Here is a 12309-nt window from a genome sequence, read left to right on the forward strand (position 1 = left end):
CAATTGCATTTTTTTATATATTTTTATATATATATATATATATATATATATATATATATATATATATATATATATATATATTTTTTTTTTTTTTTTTGCTCCCCATTTGGGGGGCACCTGCCATCTGGGGCCTAAAGAAAATGGTGTCGGCTGCATGTTTTATACTCCTGACGACCTGACGTCATGGAAGAGGAGAGAGCAACCGACACAGGACTCAAGACTTTGTATTCAGGCCGACTGAGGGCAACCTGCCAGCAGATTACCCAAATGTAATGACTGCAACAGTGAATACACTCGAACATCTACATTTATGGTAAGTGTACACAACTGTACTTTTCCCTCTCTCCATCCCCATTGTCTCTCTCCTTACAAGGAATTTTTGATATTTACTTTCTACTGGTGGTGATTACCTAGCTGACTATTGTGGGGGCTCCTGACAGGGCAAGAAAAACTGATGTAATGGCATCGGCTGCTTGATTTTATACCACTGCCGACTTGACGTCAGTCCTGGCATGACAGCAACCATAGGTTCATAGATTTGTACTAGGCTAATTGCCCTTGTGAGCCATTATTAAGCCTGGCCAATTATCCCTTGTGAGACTCAAACCTTGCACCTTGGGTTTGTAAGGCAAACACCTTAACCATTAGGCCATCCCTCCCTCCAACACAGAAATACTAAGCCTCTGGTATTCGTGCCGACTGAGGTCTACCCTGGCAGGGATAACCCAAATGTGATGACTGCAACAGTGAATACACTCTAACATCTACATTTGTTTCTAAGTGTACACAGCTGCACTTTTTGAATATCGTTAATGAAGTAAAAGAACTGGAGGTGGGATATTTAGAAAAAGGAACAAACACATTTTGGAGAAATAAGTGAAATTTGTGGGAACAATACAGTAATGATGAGGAGGAGGAATGAACTTTAAGGGAGGAAGGAATTGAGATTTTTTTGTAATATTAGAGGGCATGAAGATTGTTGAAAAGGAAACTTGTATGTACACTGCAAGCTGATGATGGAAACATTACAGTTTTTGTTTTCCATTGCTTTATGTGAACTCGCTACAACTTAAAATGTGATGATTTAACATATGTTTTTAAGAAAAGATTGGAAAATAATGTACTAATAAATCAGTATGTTTGCCATTTTGTTGCATCACAGAGAGGGCTTTCCCACATCTGCATTTGTTTGGAAATCCCTACTAGGGGGATGAGTGGTTACCAGGTATGTGATCTATTATGTGAGTGGAAGTGGCAGTAGATTTACAGCCATGTGTAGTACCACACTTTTTTTTTTGGTGCTCAGAAAAAAAAATATATGATTTGAAGATTATTGAAGATATCAGTTGTATTTGCATTTTTCTTTATAAATTCATCTTCTCCAAATCTGTGCTATCCCATGAAAATAAGTAATTGGGGGAAAGAGTGGTTAAATATGTGAAAGAAGCAGCAAGTTTACATTCATGCTTATGATTCTGGTGGAATATTTGTAAAAAGGCTGTTTTTCAGTTTAGGAAGGGTAAGGGATGGTGTAGGGAAGACTCATCAGTAATGATGCCCTTGAATGATGGTTTCCATTAAGGTTTCAGAAGAGAAAGGTTTAGACAAGACTTTGCCATATCTTCTAAGATGATAAAAAAGTCAGGCATCTGAGCACTGCATTTAATTTGTTGTGGTTTATTATGTCATTGTACTGAAATGTAATCTTTCCTTTTCATCTGGGACTTGACTGGTATTTATTTTTTTTATAAGGTGTACCAGATTCATCTCGCTTAGTTTCTTCATTTGTTGATGGACTTGGTGCACATGACACAGACTTGCGAGAACATAACTTCTCTGAACCAGTTTCTGAGCCTGACCATTTAGTCAAACTCCTCCTGGAAACACTGGCTACCTCTGGAGGCCTAGAAACTTTATTGGGACATGCTGCAAATCTTGGACTGACAAGTGGAGCAGATCAAGATCTGAGACACAACCACATGTATGATCCAGGGAGTCTGAGAAATAAAGAAGGATATGGTGTCCATGTTCATTCTCAAGATGAAAGCATTGCATATAAAGATTTTGATGGTTCTATGTTGTCAGCTACAAGTTCTTCATGCATTTCTTGTTCCGGTGACATTGATCTTCGAGTTGTAGGTGGGAATGTGCCTGGGAAATGTTCAGTCCATTCAAAAATGGAGGTTTCCAGAGAAAATCCCGAGGTGAGTGTGTTTGATCCACATTTTCATCACTGGGGGCATGTATTGATTCTGTTAATCACACACGTGGAGACCAGCAGCAGATCAGTACTTCATAGCTATTCCTGTACAGATTCTGCAGATCCTAATTAATTTAAAATGTTTCTTTCTAGTTGCTATGCTTTTGTTTACCTTTATTCATGCATTTTTAAGCTTTCTTAACCGGCAGCTTTGTTTTCTTAACAGCTTTGTTCTTAAAAAAGTGCTTCTTCATGATATTTGTGCATTTATATACCCAGCTTCTTGATGTACCTGTTTATCTACAGGTTTTATGTTATGTAAGCTGATACTGGCATCATAAGATTGTTTGATAGGTCTGTGTTTTTTTGACTGCTTTGCATTACAGTTTTGCATCATTTTCCAAGTGATGGAGCTATTTTTTTAATCTTGTGACAACTTCATTGATCCAGACAATTCTGAAACCACATTAGAACTCAATCTTCTCTATACTCTGTACTTTCAGAGAAGTAGATACCAAACAGGAGAGGACCCAGGACTGAACCCTGTGGTACTCCACTTGTCACTGGTCTGAAGTTGGATTTGGAGTCTGCTTCTTTCACAGTGTGGGTTCTGTCAGTGAGCCAGTTGGCATCCCATCTTGTGAGATAGGGATTTATACCTAGTTTAGTGAGTTTATCTATAATTCCAGAGTGGGGGATGGTGTTGAAGGCCTTGGCAAGATCTAGATAGGCTGTGTGAACCACCTTACCCTTTTCTACGGCTTTGGTGACTGCTTCAAAGAAGTCTGTCAGGTTTAGGAGACATGATCTGCCTTTAACAAACCCGAACTGGATGGGGTCCAGAGTTTGGGGATTACCAATGTCTTTGTTTATAAGTTCCATAGCCTTACAGACCAGGCTCGTCAGGCTAATTGGGCGGTAGTTCCCGGGGTCCGTGGTGGCTCCCCCCATGTGGAGTGGGTTAACCGTTGCTGTGCGCCATTCAGCAGGCATAAAGCCTGAGGTGAGGTTATGATTGAACATGATACTTAGGTGGGGTGCCAGTTCGTTCTGTAGTTCGTGTAGAATGCAGTCTGGGATGTTGTCTGGTCCCATGGATGCTGTGTTCTTGGCTTTGGAGAGTGTGGTTTTTACCTGTGCAGCCGTGATTACAGGAACTTTGCATTCTTCTGGTATAGAGATGGGCTATTAAGGGGGTGAGAGGGGGGTAAAGTTTGCACTGAACCTATCTGCCAGGATGTTGGCAATATTAGTTGGGTCTGTATATTTACTGCCATTGTGCTGTAAAGGAATCATTCATTTGGAACTCATTGTGTTTACTAATAGCTTACAGCTTTTTCCCAGAGAGGTTCTATACTGCATCAAAACTTTAATAATAATGCCAGCCTTGTGATATAGAGGAGTAAAAAGTCTTGACTACAACTCGGGCAACCAGAGTTCTCAGATGTGTGACTGAGCTGACATGGAGAAATGGGAGTTCTTATCCTGGAATGGAGAGTGCATGCTAGTGTCTCTGTAGTGGGGGGAGCTCAGCGAGAGATTGATGTCAAATTGGTAGACAGGGTAAATAGGCATGCATGCCCCTTGGGGCCATGGGTTGGAAGTACACTGCAGTTTCCATGGTCCGGCCAAGCTTGGCAAGTACACTAGGCATGCAGGAGTGGAATATAGGGCTACACAAAATACCAGACCCCATGGATGACGGCAGCAATCCTGGCAGTTGACCCTTGCCTCGCACAGAGATAAATCCAAACTGTAAGCTGAGCCCTCAGATGGAGGGCATACTGTTTTATGTGACACAGCAAGGAGGAGGCTCAGTAGTCATGTGGCTGGCCTAAAAAAAAAAAGAGTTGAAATAAGTAAGTAGAATGGAAAGAGCTCACGGTATAGTATATAATAACTTCAAAATTATTAGTGCCTGAGATTTTTCTTCCACTTGTGATGCCCAGGATATTCATTTCAACATGTTTTTTTCTTTTCTTGTAGTTTGACATTTGATGATGCAATTTCTATTATCTGTTTTTTAATTTGTTTGACCTCTCCCTTTGTTGAAAATCATTTTTTCCCCCAATTTCTAGAGTTTGCTTTCTTCAAAGCTAGAAATAGGTCCAGCAAATCCTTTTCCACTGTAACTGTTCATTCAATTTTATCTCAACTAATTATTCAAAGGGATGCTGTGTTCAACTCAAATAATGTTACATAAGTTCTATTTCTCCTTCTTAACGTGTTCTAATTTAGGACATTGCCAAAGGATATGTATACATTCCTCTCTTAAATCAGTGTCACGTCTCCAGCACTTAATCTCTGTAATCATTGTTTTTCACCTTTTTTGTTGATGATTTGTCTTTGGTTTTCCATTTTCTAATTCTAGCTTTCTTAACCACTGTCAGCATTAAAGATAGCAACTCTTTCATGTCTTTAGTACATGCTGTTTTGCACCAACTCAACAAAATCTCTCTACTGAGATTAAATTCTCTTTCAAGTACAAGTCTTCGTTTATTTAAGCCATTTTCCCATTGAAGCATCTCTGTGCATTCCCAAATTACATGTTTCAAGAAACTCTTTCTAAATCATAACATTGTATGCCTGTTGTCTGTGAAAACTTATTTTTTAATCTGGTAAGGGTATAGAAATATTTACAAACATGTCTATGTAGAAATTGTAAATTTTCTGAATTTAGTTGCATATCTGTACAAAAGATGTATTTTCCTCCACTTGTTGTTTGTCTTTCGGCTTTTTCCTGGTAAGGGGTCGCCACAGCGGAACTCCGGTCCACTAATGATTGGCAGTAGATTTTTTTACAAAATGCCGAGGTGCCAGCTCGACGCCCAACTTTCAACGAAGGCACTCCCATTTACGCATGCATGTCTTTCAAATGCTACCCAACCTCGGGGAGGACATGCAGACTCCACACAGAAGGCACTCTCAAGCCAAACTGAGAATTGAATGGGAGAACCTCTTGCTGTGAGGTAACAATGCTACTGCCATACCACCGTGGCATTTTCCTCCACTAATCATCTATAATATATTTATTCATTTGCTCACTCACTCCATGCTGTTTCACCTTTATACTGTATTGTCTTCTCAAAGCTAATATTGCCTTATATGTCTTTACTTTGTCACTCCTTTCCAGTCTGCCGTTTCTGTTTTGGCCTCATTTATAAAATATACTGTTTGTGGTTTAACAGAGTTACTGTCCAGCCTCTACTTGTTTTCCTTTAACACTAATATTAGACCTGTATATGCAAGTTGATCAGACTTCAGTATTACAAACTGCATCCCATTTTATTACCTTAGGTCATTTTATCGTCTGCTTCCAAAGTCTTGTTTCTTTGTGGTTTACTTTCATGATGCTCTTTACATCTATTTCTCTGTGTCTTGTTACTGTGTATAATGTAACCTCTTGGTGGTCTATTTTTCTTAGCTATAACTTTCTTTAAAGACTTGCTTAATAGTTTTATGCATCTAAGGCAGTACATAATTTTTTATATTCCTTTCTTATGTCTGCACAGATGCCAACATGTGGTCATGTTGTTATTTTGTCGGGCACACTGCCTATCACCTGCTTCCAGTTTGGGCATATGTCCTGTGTCCTGAATCAAATATATTAATCTGAGTTGCATGGTCTGTAACTGCCAAGCAGATGTTCCACGTGTTTCACTGTTGCAGTCATCACACTTGGGTTATCCTGCCAGGGATAGCCCTCATTCGGCCTGAATACCAGAGGCTTAGTACTTCTGCGTCGGTTGCTGTCGCTCCAGGACTGACGTGAGGTCTTCAGTGGGGTAAAATCAGGCATCTGAAGTCATTACATCAGTCTTTCTAGCTGAGGAGTCCGAAGCAGCAGCAGTTCGCACGAGTGACGGTCTGCCGCTACCTGAGTTTTCCTTTCCGAAATTGAAGTTGAAGTCTTCTAAAGCTGAGTACCCCATTGAGGATCCTTTTTTCTTGCTTTAACAGATGTCTGAAAAAGTTAACAATTGTCGGTCGCGTGGAAAGCAAATACCACACAGAGATTTCCATTCTTACTGCATCGCTTGTTTAGGCCCAGACCACTGCGTTCCTCGCTGTCTGTTTTGTTCAACGCCAGAACTGTACATTGTCGGGCCCTTATTGTAGCTAAATGCTTTCGCTCTCTATCGCCGTATTACGAAATGGCTTATGTAAGCCATCCGACTACTGATCTTCCAAAAAAACATAAGGATAAAGACAGAGACAGACCGCACAGGTCCAAAACTGCTGACGACGCTTCCGTTAAGCTAGTCGCCAGTTCGCCGGTACTCAGTGAGGCGCTTTCGCAGCCCCTGATGCCCACTTCTGTGAATTTGCAGGCCGCTACCGAGAACCGTTCGAAGTCCGGTATGCCACGAGACTCTTCTTTGACTATGGAACCTGCCTTGGATGGGTCCGGAGCCGCTGTGCAGGCAGTGGCTTCCAAGAAAGTTCTTCGCACTACCAATATTCGACACAAACCAATGACTGCTTTCGTGTCTTCAGTTCTTTCTAAAACTACCGAGTTTCTAAGGCCCAGGGTACGAACTACGCCTAAAAAAAATGACGGCCCAAGCTCAAACACCTGCTTCCATGCCTCACTCTCAAATGCTTAAAATGGTGGAAGACCTTATCATGCTGATTAGGGGAAGCCAGCCTACCCCTCCTAAAAGAAAAGGAGACTTGTCACCAGCAGCTTTATCTGACCAAGAGTCCGACGACTCTGAGGTTTCTGATTATGAAGACATGCCCTTATCTGCTTATGGGGATTCAGATGCAGAGGAATCCATTCCTTCTGCCTCTCCACCATAGGAATTTTCTTTTGATGTAACCCTACATACCTTGAGAGACCATTTCCATTGGGAATGCCAGGATTATCCTCAATCCAAAAAGAGACTTGGGAAATTTTCAGAGTTACCACAGCACAGACCCTTAGCTATTCCACCTGTTCTGGATGTTGTGGTTGATTTCATGGAATCCAGTTTAACTCCTGATACTCTACCTCCTGCTCCCAAAAAACCTGGCAGGTAGTAGAGTCCCTGACTCACACAAATTTATTTTCAGAAATCGTACTGCTGACCCAGAGGTCATCTCCCAAGGACCTAAAGGAATAAAAGCAACCACAGCTAAGAATCCCACCCCTTTGGACAGGGATTCCAGAGTTTTAGACAGATGGGGTAAAAAAGTGTACACCTCTGCAACTCTTGCCATTAGAATATTAAATTGTCAGTTCCACGTGCTGAAATACCAGCAACATACTATGGAACTTATCAAACAAAAATTATCTGCCTTTCCAGTCTGTGCAGAAAATAATTACAGGAGCTTATGCATTCTGCAAGCAAGTTCCTAAGCATACCCTGCAATGTGGGTTTGAAGCCCTAGAAGCATCAAGACTTTTTGCAAGTCCAGCCACTGAGATTCAATAGGCGTTGCCTGTCAAAACACTGGTACTTTCCAGCCCCCTCTAAGCCGGATAAAACTAGACCTAGGGGAAGCAGACCCAGGGAATGCAGAGATCTAAACAATGGAGTACCTTCACTTCTAAAACAGAAAGTGCTAAGCCACCCCCTTATGGAAAGAATTCACAATGACTTTTCAACTATACCTCCTTACCTCTGCCCACCTGCTTGTGCCCCTAGGAGGAAAACTTGCCTCCCATGCAACAAACTGGGCCTCCATCACCAACTATCGGTAGGTCCTCAACATAGTGTCCCAGGGGTACAAATTTTATTTCCACACACTGCCAACCCCAAAAGGGTTCCCAGATCTTCCTCCAAACCAGTGGGCAGAGGCTCAAAACCAAGTTCATTCCCTGCTCTCCATGAGGGCAATTCAGCCTGTTCCTGCAGACAAGATAGGCCAAGGTTTCTATTCCAGACTTTTCCTGGTACCCAGAAAAGAGGGCACCTGACGCCCAGTCCTAGATCTATCCATTCTAAACACCTTCCTTGTGTTACCAAAATTCAAAATGCTCACCCTCCAGCAGCTTCTTCCAATGCTATCCAAAGATGCCTGGTTAGCCACTCTAGACCTAAAAGAGACCTATCTGCACATCCCAATCAGACTCTTGCAGGAAATGTCTACGTTTCAGGGCAGGGTCTATGCATTATCAGTTCTCTGCACTTCCCTTTGGCTTATCCACTGCTCCCAGAGTTTTCACAAAATGCCTGGCTCCAGCCATTGCTTTTTGCAGACAGACATATTCAAATTTACCCCTACTTGGATGACTGCCTGATTTAGGCAGACAGTCAGGAAAAGCTGTTGCAGCACCTGACATTTTTAAAAGACCTCACTGGGGTACACTATAAACGAAAAGAAATCCAAACTAATCCCCATCAGAAAATTGTATTCCTGGGAGCAAGCCTGGACACAGCATCCCAGATGACATTCCTTACTCCAGAAAAACAAGCCAATCTGACAGGCTACTTCTCTCAACTGGCCACCAGAACCCAGTTATCTGCAAGGAAAATCCTGCAAGCTCTAGGGTTCATGACCTCCCGCATTATACTAATTCCATATGCCAGACTGCATATGAGGAAACTTCAGTGGTACTTAAAAAGCCTTTGGTGTCAACATTCTCAGGACCTGGAAACTATTATACCTATGATACCTTGTCTAAGGAAAGATTTTCTTTGGTGGGCAGCAGCATTCAACCACAACAAGGGACTTAGCTTCTTACAACCCCACGCTGCCCAGACCCTAACCACAGACTCCTCAGACTATGCCTGGGGTGCACACCTGGATGGCAGATGCATTCAGGGCCACTGGAGCCCAAGTCAAGTTCATCTGCACATCACCCAAAAAGAGATGCTAGCTGTTCAGCATGCTCCGACAGCTTGACACCACAGTGATGTGGTACATTAACAAGCAGGGAGGAACTCACTCTTACCCACTATGCAGACTAGCCATGACCCTTTTACACATGGCTTTAGCCATGCAGATTCACGTGCTAGCATAATTCTTGCCAGGCAGCCAAAACTCTGTGGCAGACAACTTGAGCAGAAATCTCCTAGATCCACATGAGTGGCAATTAAACCACAAACCTATTTGCCTCCCACAACAACCACCAGCTCAGCAAATTCTGCACCAGGGAACCTCACAGCAAGGCCTGGAAAGTTAATGCCTATCCTTCCAATGGGTAAACCTCTCAATCTATGCATTTCCCCCTCAACCTCTTCTTACAAGGTGTTGTTCAAAATAAGGGAGGAAAGACCAAGGGCAATCCTGATTGCCCCAGACTGGCCACGCCAACAGTGGTACCCACTACTGCGCAGTCGGTCACCGTTGCCTCCATGGTACCTCCCTCAGATTCCAACTCTCCTGACCCAGCAGAAGGGAGAGTTCATGCATCCACAATTGCATACCCTGAACCTGGTAGCCTGGCTTATTCCTTGACCTCTCCTCCAGTGGCCCCCCTAAGCAAGCAAGTCCTGGATGTTATACGTAAAGCCAGACGACCCAGCAGTAGAAATTCCTATGCTGACAAGTGGAAAAGGTATTGCTCCTGGATCAAGGATAAAGGAGCTGAACTAGCACAGCCCTCCTTACCTCTCATCCTGGATTACCTAGCTGACCTGCTTCACAGGGGCCTAGCCTTCTCTTCTATTAAAATCCATGTCTCTGCCATCTCTGCTCATTACTGCACAGAGCCACCTCTCTTTTTGCACCCCCTCATCAAGCAGATGTTCTTCATGTTTCACTGTTGCAGTCATTAAATTTGGGTAATCTGCTGACAGGTTGCCCTCAGTTGGTCTGATTAACAAAGTCTTGGGTCCTGCGTCGGTTTTTGTCCCTTCTTCCATGATGTCAGGTCATCAGGGGTATAAAACATGCAGCTGACACCATTACATCCGTCTTTCTTGCCGCACGGTGCCCGAAACAGAAGCAGTTCGCAAGTGCCGGTCGGCCGACTCCTGAAATTTTCGATGTTCATTGTGTTACACTGCTGCAGTCCTTACACTTCCCGCAGTTGGCCAGAGTAGTCTTGGGGAAACTTTTTCTTGCCTCAGACCGATGTCAGTAAAAGTTAATAATTGTATTTCTTGTGGGAAGCAAATACCTCATAAGGATTTCCACTCCTATTGTATTACATGCCTAGGCCCTGACCACGACGTCACTGGTTGTCGGTTTTGTGCTAGGTTTAACAAGCGCTATTAAACGTCGGTTTGATTTTGCCCAAAAATTCAATTACACCATGCCGTTGGAAATTCCGACGACCACAATGCATAAAAAGCGCAAGGCAAAGGACAGGCATCCAAGGCCCAAAACTGACGACGAGGCCTCTTCTAGGTCGGTCACTGGTTCTCCGGTTTTCAGCGAGGCGCCTACGGCAGCCCCTGACGACTGCTTCCACAGAACCACAGTCTGCCTGCGACTCCCACGTGGAGCTGGCTGGGCCTTCAGACGCACAAGGTCTTCAGCTTACCGATCCTAAACCTACAGAGGGAACTGAAGTAGCTGAGCAATCCACAGCTACAGAGGGTGTTTTCAGACCTACCCAGTCAACCATTAAACCCTATGCTAAGTCTAAGCCCCCCCTTAAAAGCAAAGAAACAGACACAACTCTCTCCAGGACAGACTTCCATGCCTAAGAAACAAATGCTTAGAATGGCCGAGGACCTAATCACCCTGATCAGGGGGTCCCATCCCCCTCCAGATAAAAGGCCCAGACAGGATGCAGACTATGAATCTTCTGATCAGGTGTCCATTTCCTCAGACTCTTCCTCTGACCTAGGATATTCTTTACCGCCTTATGAGGATTCTGATGCTGAGGAATCGATTCCATCAGCCTCTCCACCTGAGGACTACTCCTTTGGGGAGACCTTACATACCATGAGGGTGCATTTCCATTGGGAAGGCCAGGATTACTCAGAATCCAAGAAAAGGCTCACAGACTTCCTTTTATTGCCTCAACACAGACCCCTTGCTATCCCGCCAGTTTTAGACATTGTGAATGATGTGTACACTGAATCCAGTTTGAACCCTGATTCCTTACCCCCAGCCCGAGTTAAACCCGATAGATATTACAGAATCCCTGACTCTCACAAATTTCTGTACAAAAGCCCTGTAACTGACCCTGAAACTATTTCTCAGGGACCCAAAGGGATTAAGGCCTCATCAGCAAAAAACCCAGTTCCCTCTGACAGAGATTCCAGAGCATTAGACAGATGGGGAAAGAAGGTATATACGTCTACAACTTTAGCAATGAGAGCTTTGAATTGCCAGTTTCACATGCTAAAATATCAGCAATTTTTAATGTCTCAGTTGAAACAAAATATGCTTCCAGATTCAGATCCTCCTAACTTAAAAGAAATGCAGGATTTATTGCATGCAGCTGAACAAGTGGGAAAACATACTTTGCAATGTGGGTTTAATTCCTTAGAGGCCTCCTATAGAGCTGCAGTTACAGGCTCTGTCATTAGAAGGCATGCTTGGTTAAAAGAACATACGTTACCAGATCATGTTAAGGTCAAACTATTGGATGCACCTTTGCAGCGGGATGTGCTGTTTGGAGTCAAGGCAGAGGAGGTATTAAAGAAGATGGAGGATAAGGCAAAATCTATGCAAACTGTGAAAGATTTCTTACAGGTTCAGCCTCCTCGTTTTAGCAGAAATTGGTCAACAAAGAATTGGTCCTTTCCAGTCACAGATAGACCTCAAAGGGGCAGATACAGACGTCCAAAAGGTAGAGGTCAGACACAAGGCCCTTACAGACCTCGACAATGGGGCGCACCAGGCCAGAAAGAAGGGGAAGACAGGCCTCAACCTTATAAAAAACAGTCTTGATGACTTTCCACTGCAGCTGCCAAACAGCTCTCTCTTGGCAGCCCCCTTAGGAGGAAAACTGGCACTTTTCTATCACAACTGGCATTGCATCACCAAAGACAAATGGGTTCTCAACATTGTATCTCAAGGTTACAGGTTCCATTTTCATACCCTGCCAAGGCTAAAAGGAATGCCAAATCTGCCACCAAATCAATGGGCAGAGGCTCAAAAACAAATTACAGCACTCATGGACATGAGAGCTATTCAAAAGGTACCACCACAGGAACAAGGATTTTACTCAAGACTCTTTCTGGTTCCCAGAAAGGATAAAGCCTGGAGACCCATTCTGGACC

The 12309-nt window shown here is 43.3% G+C and overlaps 1 protein-coding gene across 6 annotated transcripts in view; it reads left to right on the plus strand.

The window, feature by feature from the left end:
• TASOR (transcription activation suppressor) overlaps window positions 1-12309 on the plus strand; it is a 2736533-nt gene that overhangs the window by 1463026 nt on the left and 1261198 nt on the right. For all 6 annotated transcript variants that reach the window (XM_044078696.1, XM_044078698.1, XM_044078701.1 and 3 more), the window contains exon 15: window positions 1753-2204. In XM_044078696.1, the coding sequence (XP_043934631.1) occupies window positions 1753-2204 (452 nt within the window). The remainder of the gene's footprint in view (window positions 1-1752; window positions 2205-12309) is intronic.

This window comes from Protopterus annectens, chromosome 7.part1, assembly GCF_019279795.1.
Source record: "Protopterus annectens isolate FY-2018-M chromosome 7.part1, PAN1.0, whole genome shotgun sequence".
NCBI classification, from domain to species: domain Eukaryota; kingdom Metazoa; phylum Chordata; order Ceratodontiformes; family Protopteridae; genus Protopterus; species Protopterus annectens.